General features: G+C 41.0%; 2 protein-coding genes across 5 annotated transcripts in view; both read right to left on the reverse strand.

Moving 5' to 3' along the window:
* The window catches only part of cap1 (CAP, adenylate cyclase-associated protein 1 (yeast)), a 42,505-nt gene extending 37,398 nt beyond the window's left edge, over positions 1-5,107 (reverse strand). Inside the window, exon 1 of one of the 3 annotated variants that reach the window (XM_059954472.1) lies at positions 5,000-5,107. The gene's annotated coding sequence lies outside the window, so the exon portion shown is untranslated. Of the gene's footprint in view, positions 1-4,751; positions 4,772-4,936; positions 4,960-4,999 lie in introns of those variants that run through there. The other 2 variants (XM_059954473.1, XM_059954475.1) reach the window with 2 other exon arrangements.
* A 1,292-nt stretch (positions 5,108-6,399) lies between these two features.
* LOC132383483 (RNA-binding protein 38-like) lies at positions 6,400-22,480 on the reverse strand. 2 transcript variants are annotated; one of them, XM_059954477.1, is made up of 5 exons: positions 21,725-22,480; positions 21,350-21,510; positions 15,642-15,765; positions 11,733-11,781; positions 9,016-10,722 (listed from the first exon to the last, which is right to left on the reverse strand). In XM_059954477.1, exons 2-5 carry the CDS (start codon positions 21,506-21,508, stop codon positions 10,467-10,469), a joined length of 588 nt encoding a protein of 195 aa, XP_059810460.1. In that variant the 5' UTR covers positions 21,509-21,510; positions 21,725-22,480; the 3' UTR covers positions 9,016-10,466. The 2 variants fall into 2 exon arrangements, with proteins under 2 accessions (XP_059810461.1, XP_059810460.1); XM_059954478.1 differs by lacking the exons at positions 21,350-21,510; positions 21,725-22,480 and adding an exon at positions 17,069-19,709 and having other exon boundaries at positions 6,400-10,722.
* Between the last annotated feature and the right edge of the window lie 2,770 nt (positions 22,481-25,250).

A 25,250-nucleotide genomic window follows, 5' to 3' on the forward strand; every position in this document is an offset into this window, starting at 1 on the left:
GCATTCCTGTACCTCAGGAAGTTATTGTGTACTTAAATATGGGCCTTTGCCACAGAGTTCAAAACTCTTATACAGACACCAGATGTATCCACAGTTGATTCATATTTTCCCAACCAAGAGACTGATGATAAAATGAATTCCTGATACTTCTACAGATATGCATTGTTTAGACTAAGGGGCTCAGGTTGGGACCTCAAACTGACCAATTTGCCGGAAAAACTCTGTGAGTGAGGATTGTACAAAGGTGGGGTTGAGGGTGAAAGCTGATGAGTCACATATTGGCAAAAATACATAAACATCATAATTTGAAAAGGAGCCTTCACAATTTCAGGACATCATAAACTGTTTTACAATCAAGTATCTTTTGAAGTACAAATCAAGTACAAGGCAACAATGTAGGCTCCCAGGAAAAGGGTGATAATGCAAGATACTCATTTTCTTTTTAAATACAGTAGTGTTCAGATAAATATTATCTAGTTCACTGGAGTAATTTATTATTACAAACACTCCTGAGCTGAATGTCATTGGCATTAAGAAAACATTGCTATTTATTGGCCTAGGACAGTATCTTCTCAATATAATTGGCATTCATCTTCAGTTCTCAAAACTCTGTACTGAAAGTCAAATCAAACTGCACGATGTTTGAAATCTGAAATAAAAACAAGTGAAAATGGAAAAGTACCCACATCTGTGAAAAAGAAAGCTAACATTTCAGAACACAGCCACTTACCATGGTCAAACAAACTTCAGTTAAGAGAGGACAGGAAAATTATGTGCATCCTGTAACTGCAGTGATGTGTAATTCATGTTCTTAAAATAACAACTGTCATGAATTTTTATCACCTAGGCATCCAATTTAAAGTCAAACACTTCTAAAGGATGAAAATGTACTTCTCCAAACTACCAGTTTCCGCATTTGCTACAGCAACGTTAAACACAGAGGAAAGTTCTGTATGTTACCCAACACTTTAGAAGATAGTTTGTCAATAAGGACATTAGCCAAACTTGTTTTATGACCCAATGCAAAAACAGTTTATTTATAGACACTTGTATTCTGAACACGAATATTTCACCAAAGTTTCTGTGATGATTCAACCATTGAAAGTATTCTTCCTTGGAATAACTAATTACATGTTCCCAGCTACATTTAAGAGAAAAAAATCCAAAGTATAATGAACAGCTTTTAGTCATAAATTTTGCAACACAAGCACCTCCTGTCTGCCATATGTCTATCCACAACTGATACTTAAGCAGTGTGACTTCTGTTCTCAGATCTTTTTGCTATTTTTGGAAAAAGTACAAGATATTCACTGAATTTATTGAGCAAGTTGTCATGATTTGCAGAAATGATTTACAGAATTACACCAATATTCAATTATCTTACCTAGATAAAAGGAAAAAAAGTAACATTGGATGTAAAACTGTATTTCTTTCCCCCCCTCTTAAAAAATAGCATTTATCATCCAGCCACAAGCTAAAGATGATAAAGAGGAGTTTGACCACTCAACAGACAATATTTATAACTTACTTGAGCAGCAAAACATTACTTAGTGATGACCACATCATCGGGAAGACTTTGTTAATTGAATAGCAGACATGCAAAATGGCACAATGACATGAATAGGTGTTCAGTTTCCCAAATACCCTTAAAAATTTGTAAAGAGAAATTTGCATAAAACCCAAACTCACAACCTCATTTTCTGTGGACAAGGTTTCAACTGCACAGAAACACCATGTTTGCCTCCAAGTTGCACTCCACACTGACCTGGGAATGCTTCCCTGCTGCAGAGTTCAAACCACCTGTTTTCCAACGGCACCGTGGTAATAATACCTTTACCACAGAGACTGGCTCAGGAAGGTGATTCGTTGCTGGGATTGACAACTGTCAATCCCACTCTAACTGTACCACTCGCTGAAGGGGCTCAGCCAAGAATAAATAATGGTCGACATAATCAACAACATAATCCCAAGTTCAAATAAGAAAGCTCTCTAAAATCAATAAATTCTGAACCAGGTTTAAAGAAACAGAATAAAATAAAAACAACAACACACACAAAAAATGCTGGTGGAACACAGCAGGCTAGGCAGCATCTATAAGGAGAAGCGCTGTCAACGCTTCAGGCCGAGACCCTTCGTCAGGACTAACCGGAAGAAAAGATAGTAAGAGATTTGAAAGTAGTGGGGGGAGGGGGGGAAATACGAAAAAAATAAAAGTTTATTTTGTGAAAACTTAAAACCCACTGAACATCTCCAACTCCCGAATCACCAAAACAGAAAGCAACTTAAGTTTTGATTAAAAATAAAACAAAGGGAGGGAACCACCTTGGGAAACCACTTAAAAAAGTTCAGCCCTAGTTGGTCAAATTTCAACGAAGGCCAGTTAAGACCAGCATGCCGAAATGCTAATCATGACTAACATAAGGAATAGGAATTTTAACCCTTTATTACTTTGTTGCTAGTTTAAATGCAGCAGAAGGTACACTTAACCAACCAATGCTTTTGTCTTCCCTTAAAGTCATTAATTAGGCTTTTGTTAATTGAGGTAAAGGAATTAAAAAACACTGAAGCAGAACACGAGAAATAGCAGCTTTGAATCAACTCCGCAGGTCTCCGCAGCCCTCAGAAGAGAATGCTGAAGGTTCAAAATCCGCTATAAACTTTTTATTCCGTCCCATCCCTCCGCTCCTCATCCCTCTTGCATTAAATCCTTTAACAATTTTTTACATTTTGATGAGATATCTTTGTTCCTCCTATCCAATAACCAATTTTCAACTCACATCAGTACATTTGCCCCAGTTCCAAGTGCTCCAACATGGTTGATCACCTCTCCTGAAGTGCAAATTTATCAAATCTAATGACTGCCCTCTTATCACTGATGTTGAGAGCTAGAAGTTCCTAAGAGTAAGCATCACTAATAGCCTGTCCTGATCCAGCCAAGTTGATCTCACCCAAGCCTCCACTATCAATAGTTCCATTTAACAGTATGCAACCTGAAATTCTTACTCTGCACAAAACAGAAGAAAACCCCAAAGAATGAACGACAGAAAAACTACAGAACCCAGAAGCCCCTCCCATGCACAAGCAGCAGCACAGCATCAACCTTCCCCCCTCCCTCTCCCCCACCTACCTCAACAAAAGCATCAGCCCCCCCCCCCCCCCACCACCCACGCAAGCAATAGCAAAGCCCACAAACAGACCATGCTCTGGAGTTGATCAAAAAAATACCGCCCATCCCAACAGTTTAACATCCTACAGGCTCTCTCTCACGCTAACGAGGGAGAAAGGGGTATCACTCCTGCCACTGAGGGAGGGGAGACTAAAGAAATATGGCATGTCCCAGTCGACCTTTACCAATTTTTATTGAAGCACTACAGAAAGCATTCTATTAGGATGCATTATGGTTTGGAATGGCAGCTGCTTTGCACCTGATCACAAGAAACTCCAGATTTGTGGACATAGCTCTGCGAGGCACGGAAACCAGCCTTCCCTCAATGGACCATCTAAACTTCTCACTGCCCCTGCAAAGCAGCCAATGTAATCAAAGATCCTGCCCACCCAGAAAATTTTCTCTTCTCCCCTCTAAAAGACACAAAAGCACCTACCACCAGGCTCAAGGACAGCTTCTATCCTGCTGTTAGACCTTTTGACCTCACATCCTACCCATCTTACATATTGTTAGCTGCTCTGCACATTTTTTCCTGCAGCTTTGAAACTTTATAGTGCGCTGTGTGATGCTTGGATCTGTGTGAACAGTACGAAAGACAAGCTTTTCACTGCTTCTTGGTACAGGTAACAAATATAAACCAATACAGGTCATGTCCTCAAAGTATTCCAGCAGATTAGTCAAACAAGATTTTCTCAAAACTTAAGTTAGTGTTTCAAGATTCTCTGCTATTACATTTCATCCTGTAGGTTCTAGCAATTTTCCTTCTGCTGACAGCCCGGAAGTTCTTCATTTAATCCCTCATCCTCCAGACCACAGGGATACCAAAACTTGTAGAATTTTGGAAGATGATAACCAAAGCACCTAGCAGAGCAGTTCCCAACCTAGGTTCTACTGACCCCTTAGTTAAAGGGAAGGTTCCATTGTAATAACAAGGGTTGGGAACCCCTGCTCTACAGGCACCTCTTTCCAAATTCAGGATCTTTGGGATGTAATCAATTTACAAACCTTCAGTGCTAGTTCTGACATTTCATTCTAAGTCCACGATTCTCTAATACGCCTGACGAAGGGTCTCGGCCCGAAACGTCGACAGCGCTTCTCCCTATAGATGCTGTGTTCCACCAGCATTTTGTGTGTTGTTGTTGTTTGAATTTCCAGCATCTGCAGATTTCCTCGTGTTTGCTCTCTAATACGCCTAACAGGTTTAGATGACCTACTGAAATCACTGATGCTCAGCAGTTTCAAATCCAAAAGGCGAACTTCTTCGGTAAATTAGCTGCACCTTAAGTTCATAGAATCAGATTTTTTTTTCATTCTTCTTTCACGGCTCAATTGGATGTTCCGCTTCAGCCGTCACCCACGTTGACGCTTTGAGATTACTGCAATCCTTGTGAAAAAGTATCCAACCTTGCCCTCTAAACTACAAATCCCTGCGGTGACCTGAGTAACCGTGCACTTTTTAGGAAGACTAATCTTGTACATACAAGTACAAAGCCTCCTCGCGGACCCGCCCTGTCCACAAACAGGAAGTCAAACAAGCCGCGATTCCTTTGCAGACAAGTTGAAACGCTGGGACACAGATAACTACCTCTGCCGCCCTCCTTCCCTTCACAACAGAAACTCGTGCACCCCCGCACTCCCTTGGCCGCTCGCACCTCCTTACCTGAAAAGGGAGGGAAATCAAAACATTTACACTGTGCGTGCACACACGCTCACCCCACCCCTGAGTAATACCCCCAGCACGCCGAGCAACCGCGGGAGAACTCCACAAACCCTGTTTACGTAGAGAGAGCGGGACAGAAAAACAAACTTTGAGCCAACGACCAAGACTCTCACCGTCACCGAGGAGTCTCTCCCTCTCTCCCCCGTTGCCGGAATCCGCCCCGGAAGCGCCTGCAGTCGCCGGACCCAGAACCCCTCGCGCGGCGCGAGCCGCTTCCGCTATCGCCTAATATGGAAGAAATGGCCCTTCGGGTCCAGGGAAGACAAGATTTCTTGCTGAGGCAGGGGAGGCTGCTCTTGTCGGAAGTGAGGGGAAGGGCAAATCTGCCTTTGTTTTCCACACCCCCTCCACTTGTCTGTAATTGTCAGCAGGCGACGTTTCTGCGAGATTAAAGTCCCTGAGATCGTAGCTCTGTGACGGGGGCGAGCACCTCCGGAGGGGAGGGAACCTGGACGAAAGCCTCTCATAGTTACCGCTCGAGAAGTTATGTCCCAAAGAGCGAAAAACTTAAACTTCAGTCCAGGAAGAAAAACATGTACTGTGGGTAGCTACATATGTATACTTTGTTAAGGGTATTTGTAAATGTTTTGGGTGTGGAACTTGACCTCATTTCTGTTCCTTGCGGCCTCAGATCTCAAACCGATAACAGTCAGTGATTCCTCTTTTTGTTTAAGCATTCTCTTTTGCCAAGAGCTAAATGCAGCAGCAGAACTGCTACCGTCTTGACTGTTTCGTAATCCTCTGAACTGTTGACTGTTCACAACTTTTTACATGAAATTAGAATACAGAATCTGCAATGAGGAACAAGTCAAAACATTCCTGATTGATGGCTGTGCTCACCCAATTCCACAATGAAAACCATGGAAATCTAAATGTGTGTACTTAAAAGGCAGTTTCGTTTATATAAGGCTTTTCACAATGTTAAAATCTCCCAAAAGGTTTAGCAGACGACTGGGACACAGCAGTTTTAGGATTCAGATAACTCAGTTCTAGAGAAAATTATAAGGGGTAGAAGTAGCAGGAACCATTTTATAAGATCAGTTCTGATTTTTTTTCTTGTGGTGAAGTTGTGGTTAGTCACATTCCTGGGATCTTGATTGTGCCTTTAAAGAAATATGTGAGGGAATTTAATTTTCCTAATATTTTAACAAGGAAGGATGAGGGAGGATATTCTGTAGTGTTTCTGGGAAAGCAGCACATTTCCATTTCAACAAGGAGTGAGGGTCAACATGAATGGGGAATGAGCTGGGTCAAATGAAGCAAGTAACAGACGGATAGAACACATCCTGGATTGAACAGGGAAGGGAAGGTGGTAATGGGGATAACTTTTCATACATTTATAGATGTGGCAGTGGGTATGAGGACTGGGGTCTCCAAGGCCTCTATGTTGAGTTCATCATTGACTGGCAACTCCTGTGATGCTGCTGGTTCCAAACTGTATTGGTCTCTGTCATTCTTTTGGATTCATCAGCTGCGTGTGTGTGGGTGGGGGGGGGGTGGGTGCTGTCCATATTGTACTGCCCTGGTTTGCATATCATGAAGACAACTGGGACACAACATCCATGGTCATCCCGAACCAACCATCATGAGGACTGGTGAAGTGCCTAGAGGGATGTTCGAGGTTGCAGCTACCACTGGTGTTAGTGACTTAGGTCTGGGTGCACAGGGCATAATTTCCAATTTTACAGATAGCACAAAATTTTAAAACATACTAACTGTGAGGAGCATATAAAATCCTTCAAGGAGATCTAGACTAGCTGGTGAAGTGGATGGAAATATGACTAATAAAATGTAGTGCAGGAAATGTGGAGTAATTGACTAGGGAGAGATGATGTAAACTAGAGGGCCAAGACCATCAGAACCAAACAATCATGGCTAAGTTATGTACAAGGCAGACAAAAAAAATCGTGGAATGGTAATAGCAGTAATTGTAAAAAAAAAATCACATTGGGGATGGTAACAGCATAATTGCAAAACATCCTTTTGTACTTTAAAAAAGAATCTTTATGTTTTTGGTGCCTGTTGAGAAACCAGCTGATGTGTTTCCTCAGTCATTGTCTTTCAAAGAGTATGAGGAATCTTGCAGCAGCCATTGCTACTGAAGGTGTGGTGGGTAAGTTTGTTTCCCTCTCATACCCAGGATGGGGGACAACACGGCCTCACCTCTTCCTCCTCCCCTTTCTGGATTGGGTATTATACAAAGTGGGAGATAGTGTACCAATATAACTGGCCTGGACCCAAAGGTTGTATAGTACACCTCTGCATTATGGAGAGGTTGCTTTCCTAGAAAACTCTTACCAGTCCATGGCAAAAATTAATGTTACTTGTTTTTCTTTCACTGTCCCATTATTTTTTTCTCTCACATAATTACCACGAGAGCAAATTGTTATTTTGTGCCTCAAGTTTTTGATAGTGATTTGTGAGTTCAGCACATGCGAATTACCTTGACCTGAACTGCTGGGGGGGGGGGGGTACTCTGTAGCTGAGATGCAATATTATGGAATCCACTATTTCCACACATTTTCAGAATTCAAAATGCACAGGGACAGAGAGAGCTGGGGGTATATTTGCATGGGATTTCAAGGCAGGTAGAGAACCATTTTCAAAAATAGCATTCCAGATTGAGAGCTTTATAAGCAGAAGTATTGAGTACAGGGAAAGGGAAGTCATGATGAATCTTTTCAACACATTGCTTCAGCCGCAGATGAAGTAGTGTGACTATTTCTGAGCACCACAGTTTAGGGAACATGTTAAAATCTGATCATGGTTGCAGAAGAAAATTGCTTAAATTAAGGGCTGTCTTTACATGGTTAGACTGCAGAAACTAGGACTGTTTCTCATTAGATCAGGAGAATTTGAGGGGGCAATCCTATGTAGTATTTCAAATTAAAAAGCACACAGATAGAATAAGCAAGCACTGCACCAGTCAGCATATTCCAGATATGAACTTTGTGTACAAAAGTTACCTCTTTTAAGATCTCTTTTAAAACACCTGCTTCTCAACTTAAGTCTTTGCCCTCTTGTTTTGACACCCTACCAAGGAAAAGAGATTTGAGCTACTCCGTCTGTGCCTCCCATAATCTTATACTTGTATCAGATCACTCTCAGGCAGTTCCTGCAGAGGTCCCAAACTGTAACTTTGATGCTTTAGTTTGTATAATCAGTCTTCAGTTTACACTGTGAAACATTGCCACAATTGTAATTTCTCTTCAATTCGATTGCTGCCTTGGGTGTTTTCTAAAAAAATCCTGGTTTTGAGGTAGGGTCTTTGACCCAAAGTATTAACCAGTTTCCCTTCTCAGAGCAGCCGTTTGTAGGCAGAGTTCAGCCAATATTATTTATTTATTTTCGGATCATTCCCACTTACAATTTGCCAACAAGCCATATTGCCCAAATCATTATTTCTTAAATGTTTTCTTTTATGAATGAACCTTTCTATTTCCTTAAAGCAGCCAAATGTTTGGGATTTATTTTTATTGTTAAGATACAGAACAGAGCGGGCACTTCAAGCCACGCCACTCGGCAATCCTCCGACTTAATCCTGGCCTAATGACGGGACAATTTGCAATGACCAACTAGTACGTCTGGGCTGTGGGAGGAAACCCATGGTCACAGGCAAACTCCTTAGAGGCAGCAGCGGGAAAACCCAGGTCACCTGCACTGTAAACCATTGTACTAACCACTGCGCTACTGTGATGTGGGAGAAACTGGAACATCTGGAGGAAATCCAATGTGGAAAACCTCCACACTACATTGGAAATGGTCAGGACTGAACTCGAGTCACTGGAGTTCTACTGCAAGGGGAGTAGCCATTCTTGAAGAATATGTTACTAACATACAAGGTAAACCATTCCCGGCTACCTACAAACCAGACTGGAGAAAGCCAAGTTAGTCATAAGGGAAATAAAAGATAAAAGAAATGAAGCTGATTGGGGATACAAACCCAAAGACTTAAGATGTACTTCAAAAGGGTTATCATTGTTGTTACTTTGTGGTAGTAGTTAACTGTGAATCGTAGTGAATAAAAAATGAGATTTCACCTACAATTTAACTACAAACAGGAATTGTAGATGAGAGAATTCTTCTCTCTCCCCCCCCCCCCCAATAATATATAGCCTTTGTCCCTTTCTCCACATTTCCACCCATCAAGCCAGTGGCTTTGATAAAGCAATTTGCTGAGATTTACAATTTGTACTTCTAAGTGCATCTTCAGTCACCCCTCTATTTTTATACACAACATCACTCCTGATGTTGAAAGTTAAGAGTGTTGGAAACCCCATTTGTTTGAGAACTAAGCAAAAACCAGTCAAGTTAATCGGGACCCTGTGGTTCTTGTAATGTTCCAGTAAACACACTGTACAACTTTTTTTGCCATAATGATTTTTTTTTATATATTCCATGGTACAAAGATCTGGTCAAAATTAGTTCAGAATGTAATGATATTCAACAGTCTGAGGATGGTTCAGCATTACAAAATTATGCACCAGTTTTCTGTTTAGAGTGGGCACCGTCATAGTACCTGTTCCCAACAACATACCTTAGATATGGTTGGCACAAAGTCATGTTCTTTTGGCATCAGGGATTATGTTGATAGATATCTGCACTAGCAGCATTTTGCATTAGTTTATAATAATATACGCTAACAAATTTATACAGCTACATATGGGAAATAGGCTACATTTTGTACATTCCTACCAAATAAAAAATGACAGGTTAACTAGATTTGGTTCATAAATATTTACTGGGTAATTTGTTACTCAGAGAGCAAAAAAAAACCTTCAAGCAGTGATTTATTGATCCATCGCTTCAATTCATAAATTACCTCAGCTTTATTTTACCAGATACTGTGGATTGGCTAGATGCATGGCAGATCCAAGCAAAAGAACTCCCAAAAGTCTTTCCATGCTTGACATAGAAATTCTGGAAGTATAAAAGTTCCAATTCTACAAAAATCCTGAGTTAATCATGGAATTGCAACACAACAATCCCTAACATTGAGGTCTGTGTCTGCTATGTAAGCATTTGAAAGGTTTCTACAAATATTTAAAAAAAAAGTAAGATTGCAACAGTAGAAATATTACATTCCCCTCCCCCCCATTTGTCAGTGACTGATTTTTACAGTTTGAGTGATATCAAATTCCTTTAAACATTTAGCTGATATTAGCTGACACTGGTCTAGTGGGGGGGCTGGCTACCCACTTAATCCCTATAGCCTTCTGGGTGTTCTTCCCCCTCTGTGCCATGTAATAAATATATTTCCAATACAAGACCCTTTCAGTGCTGACTTTTACCTCTCAGATGGGAAAGACAACAATGATCAGAAATACACAGAAGATTTTACTTCCAGGATTCCTGGAAGGAGGGAGAATAAGACAGAGGAAATTGAACCAGTAGGTATAACAATTGCTTGGACCTTCCTCTATTTTGTATGATTTTTTTTCTGCATGAAAACTTTAAAAAGTAATTTCTCAATACCAATGCAATGGCAGCAGGTCCAACTGGTACAGCATACATGGAAACCAGCAACATTAAAAGTTCCTTTGAAGACAGGTAAATGATACATGAAAAGCGACCACAATTCTATCGTCTCTGAAGACCAGCCGTGTGCAGTATTGTTGGCTCATGCTGAACTTGGCTTAAATTTGGAATTCCAGTCTGTAATGGAAGTTGTACTGTGTAGGTGTAACCAGGATTGGGATAATGAGAAGAAACTGGGTAGAGTTGTTCATATGTAGGGTATTGTGCATACAAGGCTACACTGGATTCCAGGTATGAGGTGGAGGGCAGAACCAAGCCCGGTTGAATGATGGTCTGTGGGATCAGGTATGGTCCAACTCTGGAATGAATAGGTTGATAAAAAGTTAAGAGTATTAATAATCTCTTACTGGAGATAGAAAAAAGAACATGCAGATAACACAAAATCCATGTTAAATCCTGTCATCCAAAATGAGAAATCTCCCATTTAAAGGCCTTTACCAAGATCAGTCTACTCCTGGAAATTATTTGAAAGGTGTACAGAAAAGTGATGCTATGACAATATTAAGTTATTACACAAATTTGTGCCTCAACTTGTTAATACTGTCATAGCATCACTTTTGAACACTGTCAGCTTGCTCAATGAAAGTATATTCACTGGAATCTTTAAGTTATGGGTTCAAACTTCACCCCATGTGCTATGGAACACAACAAATTAAACAAAACTTTTCTGGAAGTGTGTTAAAGTTGGACAGTCTTATATACATCTTTTATACTGTGAAACCTGTCAGACTTGAAAGAGTATCAAGATTGATTCCACTTTATATCAGGCATATAATAAACTCAGAACCAGATGGAAAAGGAGCTCATAGAAGCTCGTCAACCTCAGTAAACATACACTGAGGAACAGGAGTGGGGAAAATAAAAGATCTAACCATGCTTCATTGATCTACCTAACTTCACCTTTTTGAAATTGAAAAAAGTTTGCTTTTGCTTAACATGTGTACTGAGGACCTTCTCCAAATCAGTTTCAGAAAATATATAAATATAACAGGATAATTTTTCATTTCTTCAGTGGGGGGGGGGGGGGGGAAGGAAATGTACTTACATTAGGGCAAACTTATAAACTCTCTTCAAAATCAGCATCATTCCAATGCATTCATGGTCCTGTCTATAGCTGAAATAGCCAAATTCTATTCAGTTTCATCAAATCTGCACGTGCATTGATAATGGTTACCCATCCATTTCTGGCACCGCAGAACTAATCTCTCACAGCACCAGATTTTTAAAGCAAACTAAATAAAAAAAGCTCTCTTCTCTTAGATCCTGCAGATTTTGTATTTCAGATTGGCTCACAAGTAAAATGCTTACCCATAAGGTCTCTGCATCAGAGCCGAGTGAACTTGTAGGCCAAGACTTCCTGATTTAAGTTAAAAAAAAAAGGTGAAAAGTGTATTAATAAATAAACCAGTTCTTTGTTAACCTGTGAAAAGATCAAATTTAGGCCAGGACAGGTCTAAAGTACAAACAAACATCTCGATTGTTAGTTTTTTTTCGATACTTTAATTCATTGAATTTCCTGACCTTTATTCACGGACCTAAGAGCACCAGCAGTGGTAATGGAATTGAACTGAACGATGATGCCCCTTGGACTATGATCAGGTAGCTTATTGCCACCTGGATCACTTGCCCAAGGTATTAAATTGCCACTGTTAAATCATGAATCAAGGGCAAGCCCGTGGCACAGCCAGCAGAACTATATTGCCTCACAGTGCCAGACATCCAGGTTCAGTCATCTGTACGGAGACCACTTTCTCTATAATGGAAGAGCTTTCCTCCAGGTGGTCCGGTTCCCTCCCATATCCCAAAGACGTGTGGGCTGGTACATTAATTGCCCTTGGTATGTAGGCTGGTGACAGAATGAGGTGGGAACTGATGAGAATGGGAGGAGGATTAATAAAAAAAAAAGTGGGAATAATATTTGAATAGTGTTAATGATTGCAGATCATCAAGGACTTAGTGGGCTGTAAAGCTCTCTTGATGACAGTACATCAGTAAACCATAAAAAAAGAGGATTTTCTAACAATAAGCACCCTAAAATTCATCCAGATAGAGTATAGGATGTGAAAAAAAAGGGAAGAGTCCCAGGGAACACAGAATCTACTTAAACAGTGACTTTAAGTAAAAGGCAAGAGATTTTTATTTTTGAACTTGCCTTTCTTCCACAAACTTCTTACTCACTGAAGCTATGTCAGAACAGATCAATCCAATTTCTCTGCGCATTAACCCACCCGATTCTCCTACCTACACGATATACAATTTACAGCAGGCAATTAACCTACCAACCAGCACATCTTGGGAATGTGGGAAGCATCTGGAAGAAACTCAAGCACCATACGTATGGCGCCTGAGATCAGGATCAAAGCTGGGTCTCTAGAACAGAAACGCGATAGGGCTGTGCCACTGCACGACCCACAAGTATACTTTCATCTACTTAAAATAATTGATACATACTGCATAACCCAAGCTTTTAGCCATGATCAGTCATTAATGGACCCATGTTTTAGATAATTCAGTCTGCCAAATATTCCTGACTGAGATGTTAAACAGCAGGTACACTAAGAGAAAATCTGAAAACGGAACAAACTTAATGAACAAAGTTGGACAATTTAAAGTTGATTTTTCTATATACAAATTACTTGCTTTACTACCTAAAATAACTATTACTATTTGTTCAAACAGGATAAATGACAGTAATTTGGAAATATTTGTCCAGCATTATGAGGGAACAATCGTCAGAGTAAATGTTCAATCATCAATGAATGTTGTCTAGCTGGCATCATCCTTGCCTTGTTTAAAATAAAGCAACTAGAATTTATTGTAGTATTTATTAGAAATTACATGAATAAGGGTGGGTATGACCTTTTACATTCAAAACTAACACAAGTTAGAGATCAAGATGATGCAGTGAGGTCTCAGGATTTCTGGGATTTATTTGAACAGTACCGTGTATCAGATTGCAATTTCTTTTCAGAATCAGGAAGTACAAGTAAAATCTCAAAATGAAAGGAATAAAATGAAGGTTATTTATGTTGATAATTATTAAAATTTGAAGCAGGAGCTACCCCACTTAGATAAAATAATTTTCAGTGAAAATTGGGTTGCTGACAGTAGTTTTGTCTTACCAATAATAATTTAAAAAAGACTGAAATGTCTGTTTTCTGCTCCAAGCCTAATTTGCAAATAGAGGAACAATACATTCAAATGAAGAACCAGACACACGTTACTATTTTGGGGTAGGTTAATCCATTTTCTGTGCATCTCAGACAACATGTATTTTGTTTTTCAATAACTGTACAGAACAATTGTCCAATTGTCTCAAATAAATGCTCTGCATGCGTTACTCTTTTTAAAGCAGTAAATTCCCAGTCAATTTTAATTAATCATATATATCCAAAAATAGACCTTGTTTTACTATATGTTACACTTGATCAAATTAAACGCATGTAGTACTCAAAAATTCCTCAAGACTTGTCCTGGGCCCTGCACACAAGTGCAATTACGAAGAAAGCACAGCAGCGCATCCAATTCCTTCGAAGTTTGTGAAGGTCTAAAACTCTGACAAACTTCTATAGATTTGTAATGAAGAGTATATTGACTGGTTGCATCACAGCCTGGTATAGAAACACCAATGCTCCTGAATGGAAAATCTTACCAAAAAAAAAAGTGGATACGGCCCAGTCCATCCTGAGAAAAGTCCTCCACGCCATTGAACACATCTGCACAGAATGCTGTCACAGGAAAGCAGCATCTATCAGGGACCCCTACCACACAGGTCATGCTCTCTTCCCGCTGCTTCCATCAGGAAGGTAGTACTGGAGCCTCAAGACCCACACCACCAGGTTCAGTGACAGTTATTAACCCTCAGCCATCAAGCTCTTGAACCAACGGGGATAATTTCACTTGGCCATTCACTGAACTGTTCCCACAATCTATGGACTCAGTTCAAGGACCCTTCATCTCATGTTCTTGATATTTACTGATTATTTTTCTTTTATATTAACACAGGTTGTTGTCTTTTGCACACTGGTTGTTCGTCCACCCTGTTGGGTGCAGTCTTTTGTCAATTCTATTATGGTTCTTGGATTTACTGTGTTGTATAGGCATCCATTAGTCTCATGAGACCATGGATTTGCACCTTGGAAGGTTTTTCCAGGGCGCAGGCCTGGGCAGGGTTGTATGGGAGACCAGCAGTTGCCCAAGCTGCAAGCCTTCCCCTCTCCACGCCACCGATGTTGTCCAAGGGAAGGGCACTAGGACCCATGCAGCTTGGCACCGGTGTTGTTGCAGAGTAATGTGTTGTTAAGTGCCTTGCTCAAGGACACAACATGCTGCCTCAGCTGAGGCTCGAACCACTGACCTTCAGATCACTAGACCTGATACCTTATCCACTAGGCCATGCCATGTGCCAACCCAAGTTACTGTGTAAGCCTGTAAGAAAATGAATCTCAGGGTTGTATTAAGTGACACCTGTGCACTTTGATAATAAATGTACTTTGAGCAAACTTATATTTAAAATGTTGATCATGCTCATAATAGCGAGAATAGATTCCCAGAAACAGAGGGAGTAGTAATTTTCCACTGGCAAGTAAATTTTAATGGATGTCAAAATCAGACATACCAGTTCACAAACAATATCCAAGAACTGAATTTAAGTTGACAGGTCAGGATGAAACTGAACAATAGAACCATATTATATTGAGAAATAACACAAGAACTTGGCACTGCATAAATTCAGGAAGTTGTCATTATTCAGGAAGTTGCTTTAAGAGGGCAGACAACTTGTGGTAATTGTGGAAGAGAAAAAAAAACATAAATAAATAATCGAGAATGTGAGATTAAGAGTCCACAGCCTATGTACTCATTTCAAGGACTCTTCATCTCATGTTCTCAATATTTATTGTTTATTTATTTATATATTATCAATACAATAAAGAAAGAAATGAACAGTTTGTTGTCTGTTGGACACCCTAGTTAGTGTGGTCTTTCATTGATCCTAATACAGTTGTAATTCTATTGAGTATGCTCTTAAAGAAAATGAATCTCAGGGTTGTATACAATGACATATACATAGTTTGATAATAAATTTACCTTGAACTTTGCTTATTAAAGGAGAAACAATACCAGATTAAGTGACCTAACCAACCACATTCAAATTCAAGTCAAAGCTGTGTTCCCAATGTTCTCCCTCTGGTACATCCCAAAAACTGTTAAACATACCTGAAGGTACAGTGCGTTGTTTGGCCCCAAGGTAAGCAAGATTTACGTTAGTTTTTCTTCCATCAATGATGGGATTGGGATCTTTACATGCCCTCTCCGCTGCAGCCCAATCTGCCATGGTGACCTGTAATTCAAGCAATAAAATTAGAGATGATGCATGAAACTTAAGTTTTAACATTCAAGGATTAGTTCAGGGATACATTTCCCCAGCCTCGAGTTTGACCCCGACCTCATCAGGTCAAAAGGATCAAACTTCAAAGTTCTCTGTATTTGGCTTTCCAACTCAGGTAATCCTTGCACAGGTAAGAGTTCAACAAAAGGTAGTTGTCATCCAATACTTCAACCAAGTGTTCATGCACATGCAAACCTGGGCAGAGTATCAGTGTGACCTATTCAATCAGGTCAGGCGTATTTAACCAGATCACACCAACGGCCACCAGCTAGCTGCAGTGTATTCCGGACGTTCATGCTGTGACATACAATGCAAAAGTACAAAATATGCTTGTGGTTGCATCTTATAATGTCACAGGAGCTCATTCAACCCATTGCATCCACGTGATTTTCAAAGTAATAACCCCATTCCTGTTTTCCCTATACTCTTGCAACTTGGTCTCTCTCATACGTGTCTAACTGCCTTTAGATTCCTTTCGCCATTAAGCTATTCTACAGATGCCTACAACACTCAGTTAACCTACTAGCATTTCTTTTGGATGTGGGAGAAAATTGGGAGCACCTGGAGGAAGGCCAACCTCCAGGACATGCAACAGACTGTGTTCGACATGTGGGTCAAGCTCCTGGAGCAGAGAGGCAGCAACACCATTACACCACTGCACCTAATCTCAGTCCACCCCGGACTCACCTTCAAGTCCAAGTGCTTCTCATTGTTAGAAAAGGGAGGGTCAGGGCACACTTGACATCTGAGCCCTCAGATTTACACCAGCTGTAACTATTCCATTAATCACTGCCTCATTAATCCAACATGTCATGAACTTCCATTAAAAAGTTCAGAATCAGGTTTATTAACACTGACATACCTCATGAAATTTGTTGTTGTAGATAAACATTAATTATTTTTCTTTGTTTCATCAGGTCTTTATATTTTAAATTAGTGGTAATCTTTAAGTAATTTAAACAAAATTTAAAACAATTTCATTTAAGTAGTTTTAAAACAGTGCTGAATATCAGAGAGAACTCGGATGTGAAACAGACTTCTACAGCACAGCCTCTTGAGACGGCAGTGCATGATCAATCTAAAAGACGGCCAGAGGACCAGAGTCAATGTTGTTTGGAGCCTCATGGCTGTGAAAGGTCAGTGTTGGAGGAGGGGGTCGGAAAAGGACAATCACAAGTACAGGGTTCAACCTTGCACAACCTGGGCCAAAGATAACTACTTAGGCCCGGGGAGAAGAGGCGATCTGGTTATTTACCTTGCAGAGCCAAATTATGACAACCATTTGGAGATTTCTGGACACTTCGAACCATGGACTGAAGATTGACATCACATTCTGACCTGTGAGGGCTTAAGGATGCAGAACATTTGACCTCATTGTGTCCATACCAGCTCCTCTCAGGAACACACCACACCTAGTTAAACAATTATGCTATGACACCCTCTTTTGCTTGAAATAGCCCATTTTAATACCACTGGAATTATATCTGAGCCACTGAGTTGATCATTGAAGATTTCCATCTCACCATCACAGCTGGCAGTTCAATAAAGTCAAATGAAAACCAATTGTGAAACTTGTAATTCAAAACCTTGCTGGTTCCAATTCACCCCATTCCTCTATTGCATCTGAGGTGCATCTCGTTATATTTTAAAACTAACACCATCCACAAGAGAACCTATAGCTCTTGATCTCTGCAGCAGATTTGTAGCATTGAAGGGATATTGAAATTATTTGATATCAAACAGAATAAACAGGTACAACTCAGTGCAAGAAATTTCAAATGAAATTTTGAAATAAGGATATGAAGATTTCCAAGTACATTGAAGAAAACATGGCAGAGGCACCAGCCATTAAGCATGTTGTTACAATCACAGTACTGTGCAAAAGCCTTGGGGATGTGTATATATTATATATATATATCTAGAGTGCCTAAGCTTTTTGCACAGTGCTGTAGTAATTTTATGTATTGCACTGTACTGCTGCCACAAAAAAAATCTGATGACGTACATGGGTGATGACAAACTTGATTTTGATATGGATATCCATTGTGCACAGACAGTGGGCAAGGTCAGGGAGAGGGAAATCACTGTTGGGAAAAGCGGGAGAGGCGAGGGAGCGGAAAGCATCAGAGATATTCTGCAATGATCAATAAATCAATTGTTTGGGATTAAATTACCTTGCCTTGTCTCTCAGAGCTGGGTCTGTCTGCACCCATGCCACTCTCTGTCACCCCTCCCGCAGCACTCCACCCTCACCATTCCCAACATCCTTCGCTCCTGCCAGATTTACAAACTCGCCCTCTGCCCACGTTGACAAATACAGCGCCGTGCAAAAGTTTTAGGTACCCGAGATACAGGTATATAGGTATAGGAGTGTGTGTGTGTATTTTGTACAATGTTGTACATTAAACAATAGAGGTGTGAGATAAACATGCAAATTTGAACTAATGGAAGATGTTAGTTAAATTGCAAAATTTTATTGAATGTACAAGTTACCATATTATCAATAACGATCGTGGTTCCCGCCAGGTAGTCCAATTTAACATTTAATGGCTCTTTCCTTGCTCTTTGCTTCTCCACAGCACATTGTTATTTTCTGAACATGCAAGTTATGTATAATTTGTTAATCAATGTTTGCCCTGTTTTGAAACATATTGTGCTGCTACTGCAAAAAGCTAATTTTCATGGCATGTAAACCCTACTGGGTATGTATTCCCATGACAACAATAAACTTTAACTAATGAAGGAAAATAACAAGAGAAAAAAATAAATCCCTTGACATCTTCAAGCATTATTAGGGGTAGATTTGCACTTTGTAATTAGAGAGCACTGAATTTAAAGTTGCGAAAAATATCACAGCATGAACTGTTGAAACACAATATTTTACCAGTAAAAAGTATCTGAGAATTGGATAAAAAAATAAAAATGGTTGAAGAGGTTAAGGAACAGTCCGCACAGAATGATTAGAATATATCTAAAAAAAATGCTTGGAGGCTTGACGAAGCAAATACAAATGCATAATACAATTCAATTAATTTATTATTTTTAACAGCAAGTTAAAATTTTGTTTGAATCCTGGATGGTTTCCAGGACTTTTTGGACCCTGTACTACAGACACGAAATACTGGCTCACTGCCATTTGATTTGCTTGCTGGGAGTTCTTTCCTCACAAAACAGAGTTGATCATTTATATGGAAGCAGGGTGAAAGCCTGACTTTTGGGGGGGGGGGGGGGGAAGAAATAGGCATGGACTTATGGAAGAAATGCAGAGTTTTAGGAGATGTGTGTGTTCAAGGGTTTCAGAGGAAAGAGGTTGGAGGCAGATTAATAGTTTGCCAGGAGAGGGAGGGACATTAAATGTAAGATTTTTGGAGACTGGCCTGAAGACAAGTTTGGAGGCGAGTGTTAGAAGGTCTGGGAGAAGCCACCTTGCATCAGCCAAAATTTCCACTAGCTAACCACTAACCACATGCTCACTGACTTCATGTCCGTAGATAGTTTTCTGACTCAAGAAGTTCCTAACGCGGCTAGTTTCTGCTCCTCCCCTACCGAACTGCACGGGGTGCTTATTCATTCAGACTTCCTTGCTGCACCAAACTTATTTCTACATCAATTCATTTCTCATCTTTTCTCAAATTCTTTCCGAGGTACAACAGCTCCTGCCAATTTCCATCACTTTCACAATGATCTCTTCCCAGCCTCACCCTTCTCATTTACACCCTGCAGATTCAACCTTCCCTGGACACAGGGCAGATTAGTTCACCTCTACCAGCTGTCTGAATCTGCTCCTTTCCTTCACTCCTGCTGATAATTCCAAAGGAAATCCACCATGCCTCATTCTTCTCAAGACAAATACAAAATTACTTTTTGTTTCACTTATACTCAAATCTTCTCCTTCAACTCTTTCCCCCCCCCCCCCCACCCCACCCACAGTTCACCAATGATTGTGCCAGTTCTGGTTCTCGCTCTCTTGAATTGGAAAACCTGCTGCCAATCCATAATCTTCCCTCAACTTCACATTATCCTTCTGCAATCTTGGCAATCAATTTGCAAACATTTCATCACCTTTTGAGGAGACATCAGTATGCTGACGATGTCTTCTCTTGTGATGAAACATTTGCAAGTAAATTGCCAAGATCACAGAACTCCACCCAACCATCAACCACCGGAACAACACATTTTCCAAATTATTTCCATCCTTTGAGCCTACTCAGTTTGGGTAACAGACTTTAAGAAACAGGTTTACATCTGTGTTCTGTCCAGTTATGTTATTAATTCTCCAGTGAATAGATACTCAAATGCCAACATCCCAACTTTCAACCAGGCCATCCTGGTAACCATTTTATCACTTGTATTTCCTCCAAATGACATCGCTTCTCACTCCTGCCATCTGGAAGGAGGTACAGGAACCTTGGTCACACATCAGCAAGTTCAGGAACAGTTATTACCCATCAACCTCCAGGACCCCCTCCCCACTGTCCGATTGGTCGGGGAATTGGTCATTGTAAAAATTGTCCCGTAGTTCGGCTAGGGGTTGCTGGGCAACAAGGCTCGAAGGGCTGGGAGAGCGTCAGTGCTGCATCTCAATAAATCAATAAGCTCATGGTAGTACAAGATGACATAAACGTACTTTGATAATAAATTTACTTCAAACTTTATTTTTAAAACCTATTATTTTTAGCCCTCTTTTGCCTAGCAACATCTCTTATTTAATTTCCCTTGAATTCCATCCCATTACAAATCTTCCCTTTATTACTTCTTAGAAATTTGAAACCTATTTCTAATTTTACTAGCTCTAATAAAAGTTCATTCATTTCTAAAATTAAATCCACAGATCTCTGCCAATTCCTTCACTCACCTCTCTGTCCAACGTGCTCGAAGAGGGCATGTCATCTCACTATCTTTCTATAACATGGGTTTAGCTTTTTGGTGAACAGCCCACTGACCCCCCACCCCCCGATAGGCACCAGTTCCGTTTTTCACAGTAAGAGGCCCACAAGAGGCTGCAGATGCCGGCATCTGGAGAAACCTTGTCATGCAGCATTTATACAGGAAGCAGCTTCAACTATATATTTTTTAAAAATGGAACTCTGTGCACTTCCTCTCGCATCTGGGACCTGCAAGGTGAGGAGCCTATGAATTGCCAGTGGTAGAATCTGAATGGGGATTGATGGGAGCACAATGGGATTTGTGTATGTGGCTACACGATGGTCCGCGCAGACCAAGGTCTGTTTTACTCCCATCTCTCTGCAGTCGATCTTCACATTTCTAGTTTTAATTTCAGCGTTTCTGCACACGTCTGGGCCACGTGATCTCAATACTCGGCTTGCCTCCCTGGTCTTCCGTCTATTTAAGTCTGGATTGGGGAAGAGAAAACTCAGAGCGTGTGTGGGGTGACTGTCTCGCCTGATAGGTTTCCCGCTCATTGAAACGCTAAATGCAATGTGCCTTCGGTGAACATGTCTCATCAGCAACTTCCACCGGGTAGCACCCGACCCGAAGGGAGATTTCGCCAAGAGCCTTTGAATTCGATACTCACAAACCCGTATCCTCGTGATCGCCCGGTCAGCTTGTCGGTGATCACTGCCGCTTCCTCAATCTCGCCGAACCGCTGGAAATGCCGCCTGAGAGACCCTTCATTGCTGTGATACGGTAACCCACCCACAAAGAGCTTCCGAAATAACCTGTCCTTATTCATAACTGCCGTCGGGTGGGCGGGTGGGTGGGGGGAAATAAGAGGCACAAGAACATATAATGAAACAAATACATTTAAAAAAACCCCACAAGAACTGTGAGATGATTGTCTGTAATTAACTCATTATTGTAATTAACAGCACGGAGGGGAAGAGAAAGATTTTTTTTGCAATGAACTGGATTTGCACACTTTAAAGGAAAGGTCTGCGTCGCCACTCACTGCCGGGGAGAACACGAGTCCGCTGCCCGATTCACCGACTCTTTGTCTCGCCACTCGCTTCTTCTAAAACACTTGCTTTTGTTTCTTTGTAACTCACAATGTAGCCACATGGGACTTGGGAGACACACCCCCTCAGTACGTTATTGGATAGTTTGCCGCGGGTGCCCGCCTTCTCAAAATTACCTACTTCTCAATTGGCTGCCAGACCCGTCGATCACTGGCCCGGCGCTACTTCCTTTTATTGGCAATCAATTCACAGCAACCAAATACGATTTAAGGTCACCCATCTAACATCTATCAAGGAATAACAATTTCTGGTTGATCCTGGTTATATATTGTATAACTGCGGGATAAGATTAACTTTATACCTAACCCCCCCATTGGTAATGAGCATGTGTAGAGAGAGGGTAATGGGAGAGCGCTGACGCCGTCTGGTGGAGACAGGGGTCACTGGAATCCCATTATCTGGTCCTTTCTGCATTCTGGAGAATTTCAAATTGATTATTCTGTTCGTGTCTCTTTTTTTTTCTGCCCAGCTCTAAACTTAGGGTGTTTTATCCAGGTTTCTGCCGAATCCGTACCCGCCCCACCAGTTTGAGCGGGTTATTTAATTGTGAATCCTGCCTCCGCCATCTGGGGGCGACGAGTACAAACAGTACCTGGCTGACAGTCCCCAGTAAGAGCGCTACATTTTACCGAGATCAGCAAATTCAACATGGATTAGGGTTCAAAACTAAACCCGCAATCTTCCATCCGCTCTTTTTAAAAAAAATCCACAATACTATCTGAATAATATTCATTCCTGGAATGAAAAGTGACTAAAGACAATTACAAATTGCAAGGCATTATGTTCAGTGTGTGCATACTGGTTATGCCTGCTGGCATTTCGGAGAATGTATTCGGTATACAACCTGAAATTCGTACTCTTCACAGACACCCACGAATATCAGAGAATGTATTCAGTTTACAACCTGAAATTCTTATTCTTCACAGACACCCACGAATATCAGAGAATGTATTCAGTTTACAACCTGAAATTCTTATTCTTCACAGACACCCACGAATATCAGAGAATGTAATCAGTATACAACCTGAAATTCTTGCTCTTCACAGACATCCACAAATATCAGAGAATGTAATCAGTATACACCCTGAAATTCGTACTCTTCACAGACATCCATGAATATCAGAGAATGTATTCAGTATACAACCTGAAATTCTTATTCTTCACACCCACGAATATCAGAGAATGTATTCAGTTTACAACCTGAAATTCTTGCTCTTCACAGACATCCACAAAACAGAAGAGAACCTCAAAGAATGAATGACAGTAAAATGTTGGAAGCAGAACCCCCCCCCCCCACCGCACCCACACACACAGGCATCAACCCTCCCCCTCCCTCACTTATTCCAGCAGGAAGCATCAGCACCCACCAAGCAAGCAATAGCAAAGCCTCCGAAGAGAGACCGTGATCGGCAGTCCAACAAAAACCAATGGTTCACCCCAGCAATGAAGAGCCACCACTTCTGTCTGTCCTCCTCCATCATACAGTCGCACCTCCTCATTGACAGTTGACACTGGTGCACCTCAAGGATAGATGCTTATCCCACTGCTGTACTCTCTCGACACCCAGGACTGCGTGGCTAGGCACAGCTCAAGCACTATCCATAAACTTCTCAATGACACAGTCATTGGCGGCAGGTTTTTAGATGGTGACGAGGAGGCACATCATTGGGCTGAGTGATGTCACTGCAGCAGCCTTGCGCTCAGGGTCAGTAAGACCAAGGGATTGATTGTGGATTTCATGAAGGATAAATCGAGGGAACACACACCAGTCCTCAATGAGAGACAGCAGTGTCAATGGTGAGCAGTTTCAGGTTCCTTGGATCTATCCCGGGCCCACCATGTAACAATTACAGCACGGAAACAGGCCATCTCGGCCCTTCTAGTCCATGCCAAACGCTTACTCTCACCTAGTCCCACCGACCTGCACTCAGCCCATACCCCTCCATTCCTTTCCTGTCCATATACCTATCCAATTTTTTTTTAAATGACAATATCGAACCTGCCTCTACCACCTCTACTGGAAGCTCATTCCACACAGTTACCACTCTCTAAAGAAGTTCCCCCCGTGTTACCCCTAAACTTTTGCCAACTCTCAACTCATGTCGTCTTGTTTGAATCTCCCCTACTCTCAATGGAAAAAGCCTATCCATGTCAACTCCATCTATCCCTCTCATAATTTTAAATACCTTTATCAAGTCCCCCCTCAACCTTCTACGCTCCAAAGGATAAAGACCTAACTTGTTCAACCTTTCTCTGTAACTTAGGCGCTGAAACCCAGGTAACATTCTAGTAAATCTCCTCTGTACTCTCTCTATTTTGTTGACATCTTTCCTATAATTCGGTGACCAGAACTGTACACAACTGTATTGATGCAATTACAAAGAAGGCACAACAGTGGTTATATTTCAACTCTCACAAATTTCTAGAGGTGTATGTACCACGGACAGCATTCTGACTGGCTGCATCACGGTCCAGTGCAGAGGGGCCATTGTACAAAAGCAGAAAAAGCTGCAGTAAGTTGTAAACACCGCCACCTCGTGGGCACCAGCCTCCCCTGCATCGAGGACCCTTCCAATGGTGATGACTGGAAAAGGCAGCATCCATCATTGCGGACCCCTATCACCCAGGACATGCCCTCTTCTCATTGCTACCACCAAGTAGGAGGTAGGACCGAAGACACACACTCAATGTTTCAGGAACAACTTATTTCCCTCAGATTTATGAATGTTTTTTCTCCTCTTTTTTTTTTGCTTTCTTTTTTACACTACTTATTAAACCAGATTTAGGTTTAATATTACTGGCATGTGTTGTGAACTTTTGTGATACAATGCGTGATGAAAAGCTTACAAATTACAATATATATATATTTTTATCATGAATTGCATGTACTGCTGCCACAGAACAACAAAGTTTAGTACATATACCAGTGATAAACATGCTTCTGATTCTGAAAATCGAAGATGGACAGTGATGGATTTTAAATCACAGGGCTAATTAGCTGAACGGTGGGCCAAAGGAAGGGTTATTCCAGTCATCAGTAAAACAGGGTCTTCAGGGACTGTGAAGCTGGGGAAGTTTACAGAACAAGGAGGGGAGAGACCATGATTTAGACTCCTGAAGGTGAGTTTCATTGGATTGTTTCAATTTTGTGGAACTACAGGGAACTAAGTGGAGAAAGTCAGCTAGTTAGTAATTATGATTATTCCCCAGCCTGCCCAGCCCTTTCCATGTGTGCAAAGCAGAAATCTTCAGTGCGTATCCATTCACTTACATACTCACACTTTTCAAAAGAAAGTTATAAGATTACTACAGGGAACTAAGTGGAGAAAGTCAGCTAGTTAGTAATTATCATTAGTGCAACTTACAGAAGTGACGGTGTAACCAAGCCAGTGTATCAGCAATGAAATGGGGCTGAGCACATTCCTAATGCCACCTCCTGTTATATTATTTTAAAAATGA

Source organism: Hypanus sabinus, chromosome 30 (assembly GCF_030144855.1).
Source record: "Hypanus sabinus isolate sHypSab1 chromosome 30, sHypSab1.hap1, whole genome shotgun sequence".
Classification (NCBI taxonomy): Eukaryota; Metazoa; Chordata; class Chondrichthyes; order Myliobatiformes; family Dasyatidae; genus Hypanus; species Hypanus sabinus.

Excerpts from the sequence above, each read along its gene's own strand:
- LOC132383483 (XM_059954477.1), bottom strand. The coding sequence starts at position 21,508 with ATGAATAAGGACAGGTTATTTCGGAAGCTCTTTGTGGGTGGGTTACCG. Across the intron at positions 11,782-15,641 it reads ACAACGCACTGTACCTTCAG|GAAGTCTTGGCCTACAAGTT; the intron begins GTATGTTTAACA and ends AACTTAAATCAG. Across the intron at positions 10,723-11,732 it reads CTGATGCAGAGACCTTATGG|AGTTGGACCATACCTGATCC; the intron begins GTAAGCATTTTA and ends TATTCATTCCAG.